The following is a 22303-nucleotide window of genomic DNA, read 5'->3' as shown; positions in this document are numbered from 1 at the left end:
ATGATGATGATGGCGGTGGTGGTGATGATGATGTCCGCCACCTTTTTCTGGAAGGAGGTGCTGAGCGAGGTCTCCCTCTGAAGGCTGCTGCAAGTCGCTCACAAAGGAGCTATGCTACAACAGACATTCCCCCTCCACACCCACAGGATCGCTGAGAAGTAGGTGTCACAGTGCAGAAAACAAACCAGGGTGGTCCAGCAACCTGCCTAAACTCACCGACACAGGGAGAGACAGGGCCTTATTTCCAATCAGGACACCTAGGGCCAAGAGGCCACTGCCTGCTTTCCTTTGCCCTAGAGAACTGTAGGTAAAAACAGATATCACCTACTTCACAATTTGACCTGGCTTCAGGTGTAAATATTGCCATCCCTCAGGTTGTAGAACCCCCGGTGGGAATTCTGCCCGGTGCGCTCTCAACCTGTACCCTGTATTTTCTGCTCATTTAGTCTTTATAAAACGCTGCCTTCATCTGTTTACAATCTTGCGGTCTTTTTTATTTTCTGTCATAGTGCAGAGATTGTTCAGCCTCAGTGACCCCAAGGACCACCTAGGTAGCTTGTTTGGGTACAGATTACTAGGCCCTCCTTCCTAAGGGACTGATTTAGTTGATCTGGGACAGGAATCCATGAATCTGAGTTTTGATCATCTCCACTCAAGTCATTGGGATTTTCCGGGTCTAAAAACCATGTTCAGAGAAACAATACAAGTTTGTGCATTAAATCCAAAGTGAGTTTGTCACTTAAGGTGCTCTGAAATTTGGTTTACCTTATTTGCTCCACACTTATATAATAAAGAACAAATGTTGACAGCTATTTGGCTTAATATGAACTGAGAAAATGAGCTTTTATGTATGTATTTCAGAACATGCTATGTTGAGCACAGATGGCTAACTTAAATCAAAATATCCAGAAGCATATGTATTCAAAAGTTTTTTTTCCCCCTTTGGAGGAACAGCAAACAAGAAACTAGAATGAAGAAAGATGACAGTACCAAAGTGCGGCCTCAGAAATATGAGCAACTTCTCCATATAGAGGACAACGATTTTGCAATGAGACCTGGATTTGGAGGTGAGTATTATCCTCTCAAAACTCATCTCAAAACCCATCATACTGTCAAAATGGAAGTGAAAATTTAAAATAAGTAAGACCAAAATGCAAGTAAAGACCATCAGTTTAAAACAGAAAAAGAAGGCTTTTACAATCACCGTCTCTTTAGTGAGAACAATTGATGAGTTATCCATTTTAAATTGACCAAAAAACTCATTTTCATACTATGCACACTATAGTGAATAGTATGTGTTCCATAAATAGAGAATGGATATATGTTGCCTATACACCAACTTATTTTCTAACTAAAATCCTTAAATTGGATACATGTTATTTATAAAATCTTGTTGAATATTATGAGCTAGAATGCCTCGCTTTGGGGGAAGAACTAGTATGGCAAATGCCACGGCTCCCTCTGAACATACTCTGCTGAATTGTCTTTTAAAAATGATTTATCACTTCTAGCAATTAAGATTGATCCAGTGTTAGAATACTCCTTAATGTACTATCTTATTCTATCCTCGCAGTGACCCTATGAAATAGGCACTATCATGATACTTAATATCACAATATGAAAACTGGGTCTTAGAGAGGTTAAGAGATCTGCCCAAGGCCATGAAAACAGAAAGTGGTAGAGCTGAGTTGCAATGGCAGGTAAAGAAGATAAAAATTCATATTATAGGTACATAATTGGAACAAAGACTTTCTTCTCCTTAGACTGCTTAGTGTACACATAGTTGCATCACTGAGGGTACCAAGTTTTCCAACAATACACAGGGTATGGGGAAACCATCAGGTTAAACTCTCTGACTTACAGCTAAATCCATCCTGATTCTTCTTTCATTGACGGAGCCTTCCACTTCCACAATTCCTGAACTGACAATTTTTGAGAATCCTAGAGATGTGGAGATGAGGGAACTACGGATGAGGGTTAGAAGCAAGATCCTCTGGCAGTAGAACAGATACATCCTTCTGATGAATAATGAATACTGCAAGTGTTCAGGGTGGGAGATACTCTTCTCATGATGTGGTTATGACCAGGGAAAGCTCAATAGGCATGTAGGTACTGCAGAGAACTAACTTGTTAACAGGCAAAACAAAAACGTATGTTAAATATTCTTATGTTTAAGATTGGGTTTTTTTAGGGGGTGGTTGGTTGTTTTATCAATTTCCTGAAATCCTTTTGATTCCAGTACTGTGTGTTTTGGTTTTGGTTTTGTTTTTTTTTTTTGAGACAGAGTCTCACCTGTCACCCAGGCTGGAGTGCTGGAGTGCAGTGGCACAATCTTGGCTCATTGCAACCTCCACCTCCTGGGTTTAAGTGATTCTCCAGCCTGGAGTAGCTGGGATTACAGGCACGTGCCACCAGGCCAACCTAATTTTTGCATGTTTTAGTAGAGACAGGGTTTCACCATGTTGGTCAGGTTGGTCTCGAACTCCTGATTTCAGTCAATCCACCTGTCTCGGTCTCCCAGAGCGCTGGGATTACAGGTGTGAGCCACTGTGCTGGCCAGTTCTAAAGGTCTGAACTTGATTTCATTTACATTTGTGACTCAAACTTTAGAAAGTATCAGAATCACCTGGGGGTTCTGAAGGCACAGCTTACTGGGTTCCACCCGCGCAGTCTCTGACGCACTAGATCTGGGTGGGGCCAACGATTTGCGTTTCTAGCAAATTCCTAGGTGATGCTGCTGGTCTGAGAATCACAATTTGAGAGCCACTGTATTAGGTGATCAGCATCAGAAGAAATCATGGTGAGTTGAATTTTTTGTTTTGCAGAGCATTTTTCACACTTATTGAATCATAATTTAAGATTTAAGAAGGCTTGAGATTAAGCAAGTTTAGAAATATGTCTCTTTTTTTTCTTCTGAGACTCTTTTTTACTTCACTACTTCTCTTATGTATCTTCCTTACGACCGTTCTCAATAGACTGTTTTTCCCCAATAAAATTTTTCCAAAGTTTATATAATAGGCTCTACAACTACTACGTAGATATTCTGTACCTTGGTCTCTGTAATTTTACAAAAGCTCTTTAAAATATTTCCCCTTCCACCATATAACAAGCAGAATCTTCAGTCGATAAATTTGCCTGGCCGTGGGTTTTCGGCCACCAGGGGGCGCCAGTCACACAGGAATGGCTTGAAACTGGCCACTCTAGAGCCACAGTTGGAAGCTCTCTACCTGATGTGCTCTTTTCAACACAAATTCAAAAACCTGCCCTAATTCCAGTCAGGTTAGATTCCTCAATTAAATTCGCTCCTATGCTAGAGGAAAGAGTTTTTATGGAGATTATCTGAGGCCGTGGAAAGGAAGAAAGATTGAGAGAAAAATGACTATCCTTGAATGCAGACCTTGAACCAAGCGGTCTACAGAGGCTTTGACACTCAAAGTGGTCCGTGGACCAGCTGCAGAATCACCTGAGAGTTAGAAATGCAGATGCACGGGTCCCAACCCAGGATTCTAAATAAAAATCTGCAGTGATTCCCCTAAGTCTTACAGTTTGAGAAGCACTCCTGTAGGTGACGAAGAGCCAACTCTTCTCTTTTATTTTAAAACATGTATGCCTTCATTCTCCATCCCTACCTCGTCTTCACCCCCCAGAAAAACATGAAATTGACCTGAAATTTCGACTCTGCTTGATCTGTTAGAGATACATTTTAATATTTTTTTAAACGAAAACGCATTTTTTAAAAAATACTTTCTTTCCCGAGGCAACTTTGTGGAGTCATTAAAAATGCAATTGAAATGTGCTGCTTAGTGGCAGGTGCAAATCATCCCATGATTAAGAAATTTTTCTGACAATCATAGACTGGGGCAAAATGGTGTCCAAATGACTTGTGTGTTTTATCAGTTTAAGTAGAAAAATCCATAAATTCAGTCAGAAGTGTCAGTCTGGTAGCTCTGTGAAATACACTCCTTAACCTTCTCTTGCCTGTCTTGGTCAGAGCAGCTACTTACACCAGTGACCCGTTTCTCTGTTCTCACGGCTGCCTTCCTTGGGGAAATCAGACTGCAGGATATCAAAGACAGGCTTTAATTTCTCTTCTTTCTTTATGCTTGTCCGCAACAGAAACACACGCACATGGTTCTTCCCTCTTGAGCTAAATGTAACTTCAGCACTTCTCTTGCCTTAATGTGTTTTCCTAATTAGCTTTAACATTAAAACCAGCTGCTACTGCAGTGTTTTTTACTTTTATAAAGCATTAGAAGATTAATTGACTCATTATGTGGAAACAGGAGGATGTAAATTTAAGGGAGCTTTTTGTTTAACTTGGGTTATAAATTGCAGCTCATTTTCTTTATTTGTGTTTTCCCTACCTTTTACATCTCCCATAACTAAGGGCTTTTTGTTTTAGTTTTATAGATGATAATTTCTTTGTTTCTTCAAAGTGAAATCATTTCAGTATGTAGATACTGGCTACAGAGTCAAGACAAAAGCTAAAGTTATAAAAGCTGCTTGCATAGTCTTTGCTTGTCAAAGGAGAGGACTACACTGTGAGTCAGAAGGATCTGGCTACTTTCCAATCATTAACTAACTTTGGGTTTCAGGCAAGTGTAACCTCTCTAAGTATGCACTCCTTCGTGTCAAGTGGAGCTAAAATCAGTTCTCTCTAGCTAACAAAGCGGCTATAATTAAAAGATTAGATGATATATTATATAATGAACTTTAAATGCATTATATAAGTCAGATGTATAACTTTTATTTAGCCCTCATTATTCCAGCCTGCATAAAAACCAAATAGATGCTATATCTTTCCATACACAGAAAGGATTATAAATGTGTGTACTACTACCTAGTTAGTGAACCATCATCATAATGGTTAATATTTATTTAATTTTCACTATATTTTAAATGCTTTAGGTACTGAATTAATAAAAGTACCTAAAAATTATTTACACTGTTACATTTATTACTAAGCCAATAGATAATGAAGAAGTTGGTTTTGATACATCTGAATGGAGTTAGGCTAAGGACTTGACAAGCTTTCTTTCACGTAATCACAGCAACCCTATAAAGTAGGTACCATATATTTGGTTCTGTTTTACAGATTACATGAGGAGTTGAGGTATTTACAAAAGTTTGGCAGTACCTCAGGTTTATATGACTACAAATTTCACGGATTTTAATCCATATGGTTATTGCCACCTTCTATCTCTGACTCAGCTCCTTCTTTGTAAAAAGAATGATCTTTGGAGCTTTTATCTGGCTCCCAAACTCTGATTCTGCGTCTCGGCTTTACATGCTGTTCACTCTCTACTCTGTCCTCAAGAATGCTAGAGCATAATACAGTTCCTCAAACCCGTGAATAAGGTGCAGTGCGACATGGAGCTCAAACGAGGCAGAAGTGACGCCCTGGCGCAGTGGCTCTCACCTATAATCCCAGCACTTTGGAAGGCTGAAGTGGGTGAATCATTCGTGGTCAGGAGTTCGAGACCAGCCTGACTAACATAGTGAAATCCCGTCTCCACTAAAAGTACAAAAAAATTAGCCAGGGGTGGTGGCACATGTCTGTAATCCCAAGCCCTCGGGAGGCTGAGGCCAGAGAATCGCTTGAACCCAGGACGCAGAGGTTGCCATGAGTTGAGACTGCGCCACTGCACTCCAGCCTGAGTGAGACTCCATCTAAAAAAAAAGAGAAAGAAAGAAATGAGGCCAGACAGCATCCAAGAGCATACATTTTCCTTGCAAACGGAAGAGCTCATCCCCACCAGAACCACTATAAATCTGGAGGACTGAAGGAAGAAATTGAAGTTATTTCCAGAAACCCATTCCTAACAGACAAGCCATGTTTTAACCCCGATCTCAGATCAGCCTGCAAACAACTGTTAGGCTCCAGTGCTTGGGCAGCAGTGGCATGAGTAGGTCTTTGGAGGACAGTTTTATGACTGTCCCCAGGCTTGTAGAGACAGTTGTCAGCAACTAGGATCTATTTATAAATCATGAGGTACTGACTGCAAGTTGCTCTCTGGCTTAAAAAAAAAAAAAAAAAGTGATGAGAAGCACTGTATCTTTTTTTCTTTTTTTAGTGAACATTGGATTCATTATCTAAATGTGCACAGGATTGGGAGTAGCGGCTTGCATTCCTAAGGGGCAGGTTTACATTTTTGCTTAATTGCGGTAGTGATAACATTTATGATATGCCATTTGTTGACTACCAACTAAGTTCGGTAACTGTATTATGTCTAATCCTCAAATGAGTCTCCACGGCGAGTATTACTAGACAACTTTTATAAATCAGGTAAACTAAGCTTGGAGACATTATTTACTCTCATTCACATAACAATTGTGGAGCTAGTTTCAAACTCTAGCCTGAGTGACTTTAATGCTAGAACTTCATTTGGGACATTCTGCCACTCCTCCAAGACCTTTCCAAATTTTTTCTTCCCTTGGAGTTTTGGAATTATTGGGAAGATTTAGTCAATCTAAAATACCAGGTGGAGCCATGGCAAAGATATTTTCATGAATTGTTATTTTGATTATTCTACTAATTAGAGAAAAAAGGCACATATACATAAAAAAGCACCAGAGCAGAACCCTATGAAGGAATAATAGTGAGATGTTCCCAAGTTAATGCTTAATCAAAATTACCATTAAACACCATGTAAGAATTGTCATAATTTGGCCAGGCGCAGCGGGTCATGCCTGTAATCCCAGCACTTTGGGAGGCTGAGGCGGGCAGATAACCTGAGGTCAGGAGTTTGAGACCAGCCTAGTCAACATGGTGAAACCCCATCTCTTCTAAAAATACAAAATTAGCTGGGTGTGGTGGCATATGCTTTTAATCCCAGCTACTTGGGAGGCTGAGGCACAAGAATCGCTTGAACCCAGGAGGCAGAGGTTGCAGTGAGCTAAGATCATGCCACTGCACTCCAGCCTGGGCAACAGAGTGAAACTCTGTCTCAAAAAAAAAAAAAAATATCGTCATAATTAGTGTTATAGGATATATAGTAATTGATCCAATATATCAGGAAGAAGATGGAAGTTAAGATGCAACTGAGGTATTCCAGAAGCCTGAAGCAGGAATATATTTGCATGTCATCCCTGTGCCTGGCCAACTGAAAACCTTCAAAATAAAAAAATGATACCGAGGGCACGGACTTGAGGATCCAAAAGAGAGAATTTGTTAATAAAGTGAAAGTGACACCAGTTAATTCCTGGAAGAGTCACAGAAAAGATACAGGGACTGGCAAGACATACCTTGGGTTTCTATAGTGTTATGCATGTAAAGGGCTGTCGAATTATAGGCATACCTGTTCCACGTAGCACATCCAGGCATTACATAGCCTCAGCCTCATTAAGGAAGCTTTTCAGGCTTGACTCCTCTAAATCTTTGTTTCTTTTATCTTCTTTTCTTTTGTTTTCCTTTCTTTTTTCTTTTTTGAGACAGAGTCTCACTCCGTCGCCCAGGCTGGAGTGCAGTGGCACGATCTCGGCTCACTGCAACCTCCGCCTCCCAGGTTCACGCCATTCTCCTGCCTCAGCCTCCCGAGTAGCTGGGACTACAGGCGCCCGCCACCTCACCTGGCTAGTTTTTTGTATTTTTAGTAGAGACGGGGTTTCACCGTGTTAGCCAGGATGGTCTCGATCTCCTGACCTCGTGATCCACCCACCTCGGCCTCCCAAAGTGCTGGGATTACAGGTTTGAGCCACTGCGCCCGGCCTATTTTTATTCTTTTTTTGAGAGACAGTCTAGCTCTGTCACCCAGACTGGAGTGCAGTGGCGCATCTCGGCTCACTGCAGCCTCTGCCTCCTGCATTCAAGCAATTCTCATGCCTCAGCCTTCCAAGTAGCTGGGATTACAGGCACACACCACCACACCAGGCTAATTTTTGTATTTTTAGTAGAGACGGGGTTTCACCATGTTGGTCAGGCTGGTCTCAAACTCCTGACCTCAAGTGATCTGCCCACCTCGGCCTGCCAAAGTGCAGGGATAACAGGCAGGAGCCACCATGCCTGGCCTAAATCTTTGAATCTTGATTAATACAACCAGCTTAGATCCATTTAGGCAGGATTTATATTTTCTCAACCATAAGTGAAAGCATTTTTTGAAACTCAGGACTATATAGACAATAAAGTTTAATTGAGAATGGCTTATGTGGAAAGAGAACATATGAAAGACTACATATATAAATATATAAATTATTTTAACACATATATACATAAAATTTCCATCACAAAACTAAATGTTGGTGTTATTAACATCAACGTCACCTCACGCTGGAAGTGGTATAATCATTTGTTAGGTGTAACTAGGAAATGTCAGTCTAGTCTGAATTCTCTTGGGTTGTCATTCAGGTTTTCTGGGCCCATGAACCTGATTCTGGGCAACTCAGCGGTACAAGTGTCAGCAGTGCTTTGTCTGAAAGTGCTCCAATTCTGACTCTCAGTATTATCTCATTAAATGGATTTCTAAGGATATTTGCTTCTTCCCAAATGCAGCCTGTGGTTGCTGCTGACCTGCAAAGGGACACTTCTGAATCTGATCTGTGGTGTCCCTGTGTGGTACTGTACTTTCAATCTCTATGAAATTTCCTCTGTGTTCCTCTCCTCCACCAGCCACAGCACAAATGGAAAAGGCTGATATTTTTGACAGCAGAGAAAAGGTTCCAACATGGCCCATGTCAGGGATTCTATGCCACTCCCTGACTATGAGATGTGGCCATTATCACCATATGGACTACATAATTCTACATACTCTTAAGACATATTTGCAAAAACAGTTTTCCTTTTTAAATCACTAGTAGGTAAAAAGAATAAAATGAAAAAACAAAAAAAAACTGGAGACACCACTTTATACTATAGAAGGAAAACATTGACATGATCTCAAGCAAATGAGTAATGATTTTTGGAATACCATTTATTTACACATGTGCCTTTATTATAATAATTGAGTGTACAATAACTGATTCAATAAATAATGGAGAAATTTTTTGTCTTAAAAAACTTTAAAAGTAGTTCAGTTGTTGTCCAAGAGCCTTAATCTCTCTGTTTTGAATGGTTTTAAAATGATTATAATGCATTTCTCAGCATTTTACTCATTCTTCTTTCTGAAGGGTCCCCAGTGCCAGTAGGTATAGACGTCCATGTTGAAAGCATTGACAGCATTTCAGAGACTAACATGGTAAGTTTCTTCATGAGATATTGTTCTTTTTCTGAAAAGACAGAAACTTGGCAGTGTCAAAATCACTAGTGTTTTAATAAGTCATTTTAACTATGTATGTTATTTATGTCTCCTACTTTGCTTGATAATAAGGTCATGATTGCTCTGCTCGCTTCTGTCTACTTCATTCTATCGTTGATTACAATTCTCATTCCCTTTCTACTTTTCTATTTTCCTTCTAATGGTTTTCTAGTGGTGGAACACTGTGGAACATCACGATATATTTACCTATGTAGCAAGAACTGGGAACAATTGTATAAAAAGAAGGATGACTGTACTATATGTGCAATATGAAATCCAAATCATGAGTCTTTGCCCATAAAATAATAAACAGTTGAACCAGCATTGATGGACTGCTTTCAGATATGTCAAATGATATTAATTTTGCTTACCTGTAGACAACCAGTAGCAGAGGGACAAATACTTTTTTTAAATTCATGGGACTAAAAATTTAATTCGAATTTTGTCTATTCCCTTGTATTTTTCTAGAGATCGAAAAGAAATTCCCATTATTTAATTTTGCAATGAAACATCTGTATTTTCCTAGAGTATTATTCACTCAATATCCATAAAACTTGAAACTGACCCCTTATCTTCAACCTTCCTGTTAGCCTTTTTCTGTCTTTTATGACATTTTGCATGCATTGCTTTTTTGTTTCTTCTTCCCATCCCTTAACCACTTTAGCTATTTTTATGTTTTAATATTATCAACCGTAATTTTCCATTTTATTTTCTCTATTCCCAATTTAGGTCCACCTTCCTTGTTTACATAATTACCAGAGACATTTTTTATTTAAGTGATTTCAGGTTTTTCAAGTTTTTTTGCTCTAAGAAAGAATAGTTAATACCATTGCTAGCTTATACATACAAACACCTACATATTTGTTTTCAGATATATTTCCTTTTTACCCACTCTTGTTCTGTTAATTTGTTCATGTAGTTTCAGAGTTTGGTTGAGCCCTCTTTAGTTTGTTTTTCTATCCCAAAGAAAGAGTGCCTTTATAGCTTCAAATTTTCAATGGCTGTTTCCTTGCTGTCTTAGTCTGTTTGTGTTACAATAAAGGAATACCTGAGGCTGGGCAGTTTATAAAGAAAAGAGGTTTCTTGGCTCATGATTTTGCAGGTTGTACAAGAAGCATGACACCGCCATCTGCTCCTGGTGAGGGCCTCAGGAAGCTTCCACTCATGGTGGAAGGTGAATGGCAGCAGGCATCACATGGCATGAGAAGGAGGAATGGGGGGTCGGGGGAGGTACTAGGGTCTTTCAACAACCAGCTCTGGTAGCAGGGGTGAGGAAGGGAGAAGACTGTCATGGGAAATAATTGAGAATTCATTCATTACTAACAAGATGGCTCCAAGCTATTCCTGAAAGATCTGCACTCAAGACCTAAATACCTCCTGATATGGTTTGGCTCTCTGTCCCCACCCAAATCTCATCTTGACATGTTGAGGGATGGACCTCATGGGAGGTGATTGGATCATGGGCGCGGTTTCCCCTATGCTGTTCTTGTGATAGTGAGAGAGTTCTCGTGAGACCTGATGGTTTGAAAGTGGCAGTTTCCCCTGCACATGCTATCTCTCTCTCTTCTGCTGCCTTGTGAAGAAGATGTTTTCTTCCCCATTGCCTTCCGCCATGATTGTAAGTTTCCTGAGGCCTCCCCAGCCATGAAGAACAGTGAGTCAATTAAACCTCTTTTCTTTATAAATTACCCAGTCTCAGGTAGTTCTTTATAGCAGTGTGAAAATGGACTAATACACCTCCCATCAAGCCCCACCTCCAACACTGGATATCACATTTCACACGATATTTGGAGGGAACAAACATCCAGACTCTATCACGTGATCTTTTTCGTTTTCTGTCAATACTACGCCACCTTCAGGTGTTAATGACAAAGGCCCTAACTGGTACCTACTAGTAAGATGCAGCTTATGAATATGTTTTGGTTTGGTTTCAATTTTGTATTTGGTTTGAATTTTAGTATTTTTCTCCATTCTACCCAAAGTACTAAACAATTTAATGTTTGGGCCAGGAGCAGTGGCTCATGCCTATAATCCCAGCACTTTGGGAGGCCGAAGTGGGGAGATCATTTGAGGTCAGGAGTTCGAGACCAGCATGGCCAACATAATGAAACCCTGTTTCTACTGAAAACACAAAAAATTCAGCTGGGTGTGGTGGCACATGCCTGTAGTCCTAGCTACTCAGTAGGTTGAGACAGGGAAGTAACTTGAACCTGGGAGGTGGAGGTTGTAGTGAACCAAGTTCGCACCACTGCACTTAATCCTGGGTGACAGAGTGAGACTCTGTCTCAAAAAAAAAAAAAAAAAGAAGAAGAAGAAGTTTGAATGCCTTCAGATGGGGCCTGTGCCCTCCAGTTTGTCCTGGAGCCTGTGCCTTGCTTTGCTCTAGAGTCAGCCTGCTTCTTTCATTAAACTTGCCCACCTGGTCCTTGGAGTCATTTGACATCACAGCTCTTACCCAGATGCTTATTGTCCTTTATTTTCTACTTTAAACATGGCAGTCTGGTTTTCTGTTTGTTTTTTAATAAAACCAAACCAAAGAGTACCTCTTCCATGAATTGGGAAAAGTTAAATTATTTTCTTTTCAAACGCCATTTTCCATCTGAAAAGATTTACTTTGTTGTTTATCCAATCTACTCATTTGATGGCCATTTTTATGTACATGAATCCTTGAATTTCATTCCATTTTCTGGAATATTTTATATGCACGTTCTTATAAAACTTTCAAAAGTTGCTTTTATATATACTTTAGAGTAAGTATTGTTGATACATAAACTCTAGCATATATAGTGATTTTCAGAGTGTTACATTTTAAAATTTAGATTCTATGTATTATTTTTGTAATAATGCAAATACCGTAATTAAAGATAAAAAGAGACAGAAAGTGAACAAACAGATGTTAATGGAGAGACCTAGAAAATATCAATCAGTAAAATCAAATAATCTTTCATCTATATCCTTAATCCATATTTTTATGTATAGTGATTCCTCCAAATAACTAAAGGAAAAGTTCAGGACACATAAAAATTCTAGAAAAGTCTAAAAAAAATCTTCTATGACCCATTACACCTTGTTTCAGTCTGTAAACTCTTCAGCTAATGGTTTGCCTCATCTTTATCATTATCTAATTCAATATTTATTTCAGTTCAATGTAAGCCTTAAAGATTCATTTGCCATTCCCCTCCAAAAGGGAACAGCACTAAGAGGACTTGCTACTCAAAAAGATTGTTTTAGAAGATTTTGCCGCTTTCCTACCCAAAGGCAGCTCTTTTACTGATATTTCCTCAAGCCTGTTGTGCTCTGAGATCAACCTTTTATTTCCCCTCTCCTGGCATATTATCCAAGTCATTTCTTTTTTTTTCTTTTTCTTTTTCTTTTTTTTCTTTTTCTTTTTCTTTTTCTTTTTTTTGAGATGGAGTCTCACTCTGTCGCCCAGGCTGGAGTGCAGTGGCCAGATCTCGGCTCACTGCAAGCTCCACCTCCCGGGTTCACGCCATTCTCCTGCTTCACCCTCCAGAGTAGCTGGGACTACAGGCGCCCACCACCTCGCCCGGCTGGTTTTTGGTATTTTTTAGTAGAGACGGGGTTTCACCGTGTTAGCCAGGATGGTCTCGATCTCCTGACCTCGTGATCCGCCTGTCTCGGCCTCCCAAAGTGCTGGGATTACAGGCTTGAGCCCCCGCGCCCGGCCTATCCAAGTCATTTCTGAATGACGCAGTTTGCATCTAAAATCCTTATTGTTTCTAACCAGCAGCACCCAGAACTGGACATCATCTTCACCCCCTGAATAAGGTTAGCTGTGCTAGTCCGTATCAGATCAAACTGGACTGGGTTCACATGCCCCGTTTGAAACTGCTTTCTAATTGTCAGTGATTCGCCCTATCCCACTAGTGTTGTTTTTTTGTCTTTGTTGCTTTATTTATTTGTTTTTGCTTCTCATTTATCATCTTTCTACTCTCTTGTCCACCCTAACTTCACTTTCGATCCATTTAAGTTTTGTCTCACCCGCCTCCCAGAATGCTGTTTGGCCTGCTCCTGATGATAGCGCCAGCGTGTGGTGACTTGGTGTATCACAGACATGCACCAACATCTGCTATTCGACTGCATAAACTCAATGTTTGCCTAGTGACCTTCAGATCAGACAGAGCATCTAATTCTAAATATATGCTTATTAAGGCACTCTGTGCCGTAACCCACACAATTCCTTGTATTATGTTAATGAAAGAACCATTCGGTTTACTTGCCCTCACCCTAATTCAAAATTACACATGGCTAATGTTCCTTGATTAATCCAGAGCCATAAATCAATATAGCTCTATTCTGAACCTAGGACAAACTAGCTCATAATTAATTGGTGACTCATTCAGAGTTTACCGAAATGTATCCTTTGTTTATATAATAAATGCCAAAGTTCTATGATATGCACTAGTTCAAGAAAAATTTGATTATTGTTGGAAAAAGAAGATAGTAAGAAGTAAGCAATTGTGAAATAGTAAGAAGTAAGCAATTGTGAAATAGTAAGAAGTAAGCGATTGCAATATAGTAAGAAGTAAGAAATTGTGGTTGTCCAACAGCCAATAATTTGGATGAAGCTAGGGGAGTTTCTATTCAAACAACCAAATATTTGGAACATCTGAGAGCCAAACAAAACTCAAATTATTAATGAAATAAACTGTTTTTTCTAATATAATGCTAGTACAGTTTTTTCCTCTCATCAATACATTCTTACAATGTAAGAATAAACGTTAACAATTTAAATCCCTGAGCTATACTGAATCAGAATCTCTGGGAACTAGCTTCTGGGAAATGTGCCATTTCAACAAACTTCAAAAGTTAATCTCTGCACACTAAACTTTGAGAACTACCATTTCACAATATGCTTTCTGTCTCTCAAGCCGAGGACAATTCTGTCTCTGTCCCAGGACTTCTGACAACTTGCTTTACACGAATAGCTCTAATAAACATTGTATCCATGTTTTTGTGGGATTATAGTTTATTCGATTTGGGAAAACTTCTTTAACAAAAATAACATGAGTATCAATACAAAATCAATTGTAAAAGTGATTTGTTTAGAATGAAAAAGGAAATCACAATAAAATAATGGACAATAAAAGAGTAAAGTTTCAGGTTCCTTTCCTCTGAAATCTCTTTAGGTTATTTACCAGAATGCTTACACAGAAATGCTTCCCATTTATAACCTGGTTCCCCTTTCCCAACTTGAATATTCTATTATAACTCCCAGAAATTCTCAACATTCACTAGACTTCATGTGAAGGAGAAGCTCAAAGCACAACCTTCTTAGCTTCAACCTGAAACTACAATATTAGCCATTCACTTAAAAGTCATTAACGCCATGGGAATGAGTCCTGGGACTGATAGTGTTGAGTGGTCATCCTGAACCATATTCCTACTGGCTTTGATTGGTCTCTTTTTCTCTCTGTCTAGGACTTTACAATGACTTTTTATCTCAGGCATTACTGGAAAGATGAGAGGCTCTCCTTTCCTAGCACAGCAAACAAAAGCATGACATTTGATCATAGATTGATCAGAAAGATCTGGGTGCCTGATATCTTTTTTGTCCACTCTAAAAGATCCTTCATCCATGATACAACTATGGAGAATATCATGCTGCGCGTACACCCTGATGGAAACGTCCTCCTAAGTCTCAGGTAAGGAGAGCTGCCTATTGCCTTTGGCTTCCTTGTACTGCAGCCGTCTGCACCAAAGCTGATGACGCTCATTTCAGATGAAACTCACAATGTTGCGAGTTTAATTGTTTAATGCTGTTTAATGCTGCTGGAGATTGGGGCACAAGCATAAGATGTGATTTTCCCCTGGTTCTAACATCCTGATTTTTAAAAATGATTTTCTATTCTAACTATACCCAGTCTGGGTATATGTTGGTTAGACAAATAGAGTGGAGCTGAATTATGGAGCTCCTAAAATCTGGCACACAATATTATAGATAAACAAGCCTGTTTTCCTCCTCACCAACTCCACCCCACCCCTGCACCCCACCAAGCAGTTTTGGAACCTTGGATTAGCTAAATAACTTTTCTTAATTGTCTCCTTCATTTTTTCACGGGAAGCTATAGCTGTCATTCAAGCTAACATCAATTTGCTTTCTTTTTCTTTTCTTTTAATTTAAAATGTACATTCCAACACTTTGCTGTAACAGCTCTCCCTTTCTAATGTTCCATATTTTCCTTTAGTCAAATGAATCCTGTGCATATTGAGTGGCTTATCATGGATAATTCTAAAAATGTTTGGTAAACCCAAGCAACTCAGCTTTTTTAATGTCCTACAAACCTTAGAAAAATTCTAAAGTAGGGTGAAAAAATGATACCCCAAAAGATATCCAAGTCCTAATTCCTGGAACCTGTGAAGCTTATCATGTATGACCAAAAAAAAAAAAAAAGAAGAATCCTTGCAGACATGATAGTTAAGGATCTTGAAATAGGGAAGAAATTATCTGGATTATCTGGTTGGGACTAAAATGCAATCATAAGTATCCTTATAATAGAAAGGTAGAGGAAACTTTCATGCATACAAAAGAAGAGGAGGCAATGTGATCATAAGCCAAGGAATGTTGGCAGCCACCAGAAGCTATAGGACACATGGATTTTCCCCATAGAACTACTAAGAGAGAAGGTCCTTTATGACACTTTGATTTCAGCCCCATGATACTGATCAGAGTTCTGGCCTCCAAATCTGTGAGAGAATAAATTTCTGTTGTGTTAAACCACCAAATTTGTAGTAATTTATTACAGCGGCAGTAGGAAACTCAGATTATTTTTGCTCATTAAAAATACCTTACCCACTTCAGCACAGAGCTGGTGCCAGGCATTTTATAAGTGCTGTCAATGTTTTCAAAAATGCAATTAAAGGAAAATATCACTTTCAATGGGTTTTCTTTGGTGGGGGTGGGGGAGGAGCAGGACCTCACTGTGTCACCCAGGCTGGGGTGCAGTGGCGCAATCTCAGTTTACTGCAGCTTCTGCCTTCTGGGTTCAAGTGATTCTCCTGCCTCAGCCTCCTGAGTAGCTGCGATTACAGGTGCCCGCCACCATGCCCAGTTAATTTTTGTATTTTTAGTAGAGACAGGGTTTTACCATGTTTGCCAGGCTGGCCTTGAACTCCTGACCTCAAATGATCTACCTGCCTCAGCCTCCCAAACCACTGGGGTTAGTGTGATAGGTGTGAGCCATCATGCCTGGACTCAATAGGACTTTTAAATCAGGAGTAGCGTAGGACTCATACGTACTAGAGTCAAGCCTCAGTAGGAATCAGGAGCAGAAGGGCACTATCTGGACAAAGAATCAATTGTTTTAAATAAATTTTGGTGGGGGGAGGTCCAGTAAATATTTAACTCAGTGAATTTTTCTTACCCTGCACATTCCAGGAAATATTTGGCCTTTGCCAGGCTCTTGCAGGGTAACCTCTAATCCCGTGGAATATCCTAACTGATAAAAATATCTTTGTTTACTTGGGGGCTGGGGGCCGAGCCAGATAGTTTCTGCTAACAATGTGATTTACAGTGGAGCCTTTGAGCCACTGGATATCAGCTCTGCTAGCAGTGTGATTTACAGTGGAGACTTTCAGCCACTGGATATCAGCTTGACCTCTGGAGGGGCTGGAGACTAAGGTCAGTCATGTGAGTGGTCAGTCATTACTATGTGGCTACTCTCAGTTGAAAGTGTAGTTACCAAGGCTTGGGTGAGCTTCCTTAGTTGGTAATGTCCCCAGGGTGTTGTCACACATCATTGCTGAGAGAATTAAGCACCAACCACATAACTCCATTAGGAGAGGACAACTGGAAATATGTTCCTGATCTCTCCTGGACCCTGCCCTATGCCCCTTTCTACTGTCAGTTTTCATCTGTGTCCTTTCATTATAACACAGGTAACCAAGATTACAACAGCTTTGCTGGGTTCTGCGAGTCATTCTAGTGAATCACTGACCCTGAGAGTGGTCTTGGAGATCCTCTAACACAGGAGGGAACTCAAAATTGTTGTCAGCACAGCTCTTCCAGCCAACAGTAGAGCCAATCCAAGCCCAGAGCCAGATCCCCTGGTTCCGGCTTGGTTCTGACACTACCTAGCCACCTAGTCTCCTTGGCCATTAAGTCACTCACATGTACTATGAAGGAAGTGGACTGAAACACCTCAGAGGGTCCCTTCTAGGTTTAAAGTACTAGGAATACACCAAAACGAATATGTTTTGTGGCACAAAGTAATCCTTGGCTTGAGGTTTTATTGTATGACTATTGACAGTAGAATTAACCCACAGAAGATAAAATGTCCCTACTCCTCTAATTAACTCAAGGGCACCACAGATAGGAGCATCTGTTGCCTTTGTTTTTTGCAAACCTGCTCAGGGGCCTTTTATGAACCTCTAATCTGCTATTGTGGGTACCAAAGTTTCTACTCTGAGGCAAGGTCATAGTAAAGCAGCCTCTGCCCGAAGCCAGGAAAATCTAGGAGGATATAACATTTGAAAAAACAATTCTCATCAGTATGCAAGCCTTTTGGCTTAATTCTACCTGAATTATGCATTGTGCACATGGATCTATAACTAAGAATGCTCCAGGCTTTTCACTCACTACTGGAAAGAGAATATCCTCAGGTAAACTTGCTTTGTGAAGGAAACCTTTAACTATAGGTTTTTATTGCCACCATTCCAACCCTTTGTTACTACAGACTATTTATGTGTGCATCTTCCAAAAAGCAAAAAAAATATTTAAATCTGTTTAAAAGTCTTCTCACTTTGAAGAGTGTTTTTCTAGAGACATCAGAGCCAGAAAATACAGAGGGGGCTGATCAGGAAATGGTGAACTCAGAAGCAGGTATAAGAGCTGAATTCACTCATTGACTCTGTGTCTTAAGAAAATCATCCACCCTCCTGAGTGTTTTTCCTTGAATGGTATTTGGACAGAAGATAATACTGCCTGTTTTGCATTATTCTAGAAAGACACACAGAACCGGCAAATAGTAAGAAAGCTTCAATGTCGCATGCTCATTTGGCCAGATGGTTAAATGATCTGTAGTTTTCTTTTTCTCATTCTTTTTATAGGATAACGGTTTCGGCCATGTGCTTTATGGATTTCAGCAGGTTTCCTCTTGACACTCAAAATTGTTCTCTTGAACTGGAAAGCTGTAAGTCTCACTTCCTGGTGGAGTGAGTGCACATCATTTGAACACACCAGCACATACTTACATGTAAATAAGCATGCTCTTAACAAGCATTTTAAAATATTGATATATTTATCCAAAACCAAAACAGTTGTGGGTTTTTTTTTTTTTGGTTTTTGTTTTTTTTTATGAAGGTTGATGGTAGTTTGTCTGGTAAAGGAGAAGGTTCAGGGGAAAAGCATTTTGATAATTGCCTATTCTACAGTTTCCACAGTAAAGGAACAGCTCCCTAAAAAGGTCTATTCTTGCTGATGTTGTTATATGGACTGACACAGACTTTCCACATTTAGAAAGCTCTGGAATTCACGTTCCCAGATGAATCACAATCCTCCATTAAGTAGACTTGGATTCCCTAGAAAAATCTAACTGTAGACATAGACCCCCTAATCAAAGCCCCATCAGGGCATCTGAGCTGTCAATCACTTTTACTGATCAGCTATTTTTGATGGAAGATCTTAAAAGCTGACTGCAACTTTTGAAAATGTGTCTGAAATGCTGGGAATCTCAGTAGATGTCTACTCCACAGATGCTCCGCCCCAAATCCATTAGAAACTTTCCACACCACTGTTTGACTTCAGAAAATTTCTTGTAAGATTAGCCCATTTTGGAATTTCATCCAAGGAAACTAAAAACAAAGGGGGACTAATGGCGTGAAGTCAGGCCTATGACAGTGAGGGGGTGCTACGGTGTCACTCTGAGGCCTGGCTTAATGCTCTAAGAGAATGCATGCAAATGTTGGGGCAGCTATCTGGGGAGTTTCAATTCATTGTGTGGGCACAAGATCCACATTATACTAGTCAACAGGGTCTAACTTTTAGAGATTGTTTTTCCTCTTCCTAAAAGTGTGTGTGTGATCAGTCCACTGGCAAACATATTTGTATCACCTAATATGTACATGTCACTGGACTAGGCACTAAGGATACAGAGTCACATAAGACATAGTTATGGAACTCATCGAACGTACAAGAGCTTATTCCACTTACAAGACTGGTATTTTTCATGTTTTAGATGCCTACAATGAGCACGACCTAATGCTATACTGGAAACACGGAAACAAGTCCTTAAATACTGAAGAGCATATGTCCCTTTCTCAGTTCTTCATTGAAGACTTCAGTGCATCTAGTGGATTAGCTTTCTATAGCAGCACAGGTACAGCATTTTACATGGGTGGTTCATCAGCATTTATTGGACATCTACTGTTTGCAGAGCACCACAACATGTGAAAAGACCAGAATCCAAGCAAGTGTCCCCTCTGGCCAGGACCATCATTCCTCTCCTTTTACAGGGAGCAACCTCCACCTTTCCATACATCATTTCTTTCCCACTCATGCAACCATCTCTAACTAGATGCCTTGCTTCCATTCTTGACTTCTCCGGTCTCAATACAGCAGACAGAGTAATCTCTTTGGAACGTAAAGTTCACAAGTCTTTCCTGTTCTAAACTTTCCAGTGTCTTTCCATCACATTTACAACAAAATTGAAGTTTCTCAACATGATCAGTCTCCTGTCTAATGTGGGACTCACCCACTCCCTCTGCCCCTCACCACCTGCTACTCTCCCGACACTGGCCTTTTTCCTTGCCTGCCTCATTCCATCTGCAGGGCCTCTGCTTGGCGTTCTTCTCTCCTTGCCTGGAATGTTTTCCCCCAATATTCTCATGCCCAGCTCCCTCACTTCAGTCAGAGCTTTGTTCAAATAGCTTCTCAAACAGTGCTTTCCTAACCAAACCAACCCTGTGTAAAACAGGCTTCCCTTCTCACCGTTCCCTATCTCTGTCATCACAGCACTTACCATCACCTGAACTATACATTTATTTGACTGCTTTGTTGTGTGAGTGTCTTGCCAGGAAAAGGGCAGGGAATCTGTCTGCCTTGCTCACCATTTCTTCTGCAGTACCTGGAATGTGCTTGGCACATGATAGATGCTCAAAAATGAGTTGAATGAATCCATCCATAAAGTGCATCATTGCCCCAAACAGAAAACCCATCCGAAATTGGGCCTGTATAGTACTCTTTACTGTGACAGATGTATTTCTGAATTGACAACTTTTATCCAAGATACCTTTTAAAGTTATATATGATCCCCATTGACTAAAGTTGGAAGTAGCCTCCTTCTGCTCCCCTCTACCTTCCTCACCCTCCACTATCACTCCCCTGCTGGATATTAATATTCTGGGTCATTTTAGGCCGAATCCATATAAAATGCCATTTTAGATTCGATGCAGCCATGCTCAGGCTAGCCAGAAGGTGTGCCAACAGCTGTCCCTGAGTTTCAGAGCTGTCCTGGCTAGAATGCTTTTATTTACTCTGCCTTGATGGTGGTGCCTTTTCTCTTCAGAGATTCTCCACTCTGTTCTTAGATCTTGGAGAGTAGTTATCAAGTTTTTATCTAAAAACCTGTAACTTTAAGAGAGAAGTAGAAGTTTACACTGCAGAGAAGTTAAATGATTCTCTAGGAACAACAGCTATTTAGCTATTTAGACCCAGAATAAATTCTCTCTACATTGCTTTGGATTCAGCAAATGATACTATCAATTTTAATCATGTTTATTGCTTTTTCGGGTTATATAAGTAACACATATTTATTTGTTTTGATCACTGATATATCCCTGGCTCATAGTTGATGCTCAAAGGCTAATTATTGAATGAATGAATAAATGTTAGATAATTTGAAGAGACCTCAGAAAAATTTAAAGGAAAATCTCTTTGTAATCCAACCTCATAGAGATAAACTATGTTATTATTTTGATATATTTTTCTGCTCCTCCTTCTCCTTCTTTTCTCACTTTGTCTTTCTTTATATGAATAAATATAGGCATATATTTGTCAGGATTCTTAATGTTCTTAATCCTAAATTAAATTAATATTTAAATAAAAGAATGTGTGCAATGAACCATGATATATGTGAAGTATAATGTATAGGATGTTTTTTCATTTTACTATTGCTGTGATAAAATAACTTTGGCATATGATAAATTGTAAATAGATATTTGCAATGTTTAATGCTAATATCATGTGATATATATGAAGCGTAGAAATGCAAAAGAATTGTCTCCTGCACAGAACATATACAAAATATACAATAATAACAATGGCATTTCTTTAGCTTTTAAAGCACAATTATCCAGTAACATATATCCAACCATCCTCTTAACAAGAAGTTAAATTTCACTTGAAAATTCTAACTTTACCTCTAAGTCATTCCATTTGCTCTACTACAATTTTATTGGTGCTTGTCAGACTTTTTGAGTCCTACCAGGCAGCTCCAACACTAGTTGATTTTCATCTTTTTCTGGTCATGTTTTAGAATCTCTCTAAAGCCAGGCAAAATACTGGCATGGAAAAACTTACTGCTTCCAAAGATGCTTGCATTTTAAAATGAACTTACACATCCGTGACATTCAAATGTAGTTACATTTTTAAGAAATAACATTCCTGTTGCTAAGAAAAATGAAAAAAAATAGATTAGGTTCAAATGTACACACTTTGTGTAACATGAGATGGAGAGTTATCCATAATACATTAATATTTTTTAAAAGCAAGTTACAGAAGAATATATTTTTTAAAATCCCATATTTGTTATTGAAGAATGTATTTATCCATATTTATGAGTGTTTATGTACATATGTATACATATCGTGTGTGTATGTGTGTGTGTGTGTGTGTGTGTGTGTGTGTGTTAAAAGATTAACAATAGATACGTCCGAGAAGTAGGTACTAATTGGGGAGATTTTCAACATTTGCATGTTTTAATTTGTTACAATATACCCATTTTTTTAAATGACAGAGATGGTAGGAAAAATGCAGAAGGGAAGCATTTTGGAAGTTGTATTCAAATATTAAATTAATAATCATATCTGGGTTCATTTAACCATCCCTTAGGTTT

At 39.4% G+C, this 22303-nt stretch overlaps 1 protein-coding gene across 1 annotated transcript in view; it reads left to right on the top strand.

Annotated features, from left to right (window-relative positions):
• GABRR3 (gamma-aminobutyric acid (GABA) A receptor, rho 3) overlaps positions 1-22303 on the top strand; it is a 49484-nt gene that overhangs the window by 9198 nt on the left and 17983 nt on the right. The window contains exons 2-6 of the mRNA XM_011927619.1: positions 955-1067; positions 9103-9170; positions 14673-14896; positions 18300-18382; positions 19427-19567. Coding sequence (XP_011783009.1) covers positions 955-1067; positions 9103-9170; positions 14673-14896; positions 18300-18382; positions 19427-19567 — 629 coding nt within the window. The remainder of the gene's footprint in view (positions 1-954; positions 1068-9102; positions 9171-14672; positions 14897-18299; positions 18383-19426; positions 19568-22303) is intronic.

This window comes from Colobus angolensis, unplaced genomic scaffold (genome assembly GCF_000951035.1).
Source record: "Colobus angolensis palliatus isolate OR3802 unplaced genomic scaffold, Cang.pa_1.0 Scaffold73, whole genome shotgun sequence".
Taxonomy (NCBI): domain Eukaryota; kingdom Metazoa; phylum Chordata; class Mammalia; order Primates; family Cercopithecidae; genus Colobus; species Colobus angolensis.
The sequence above is the reverse complement of the archived record's forward strand: the minus strand, read 5'-3'. Positions and strand labels throughout refer to the sequence as shown.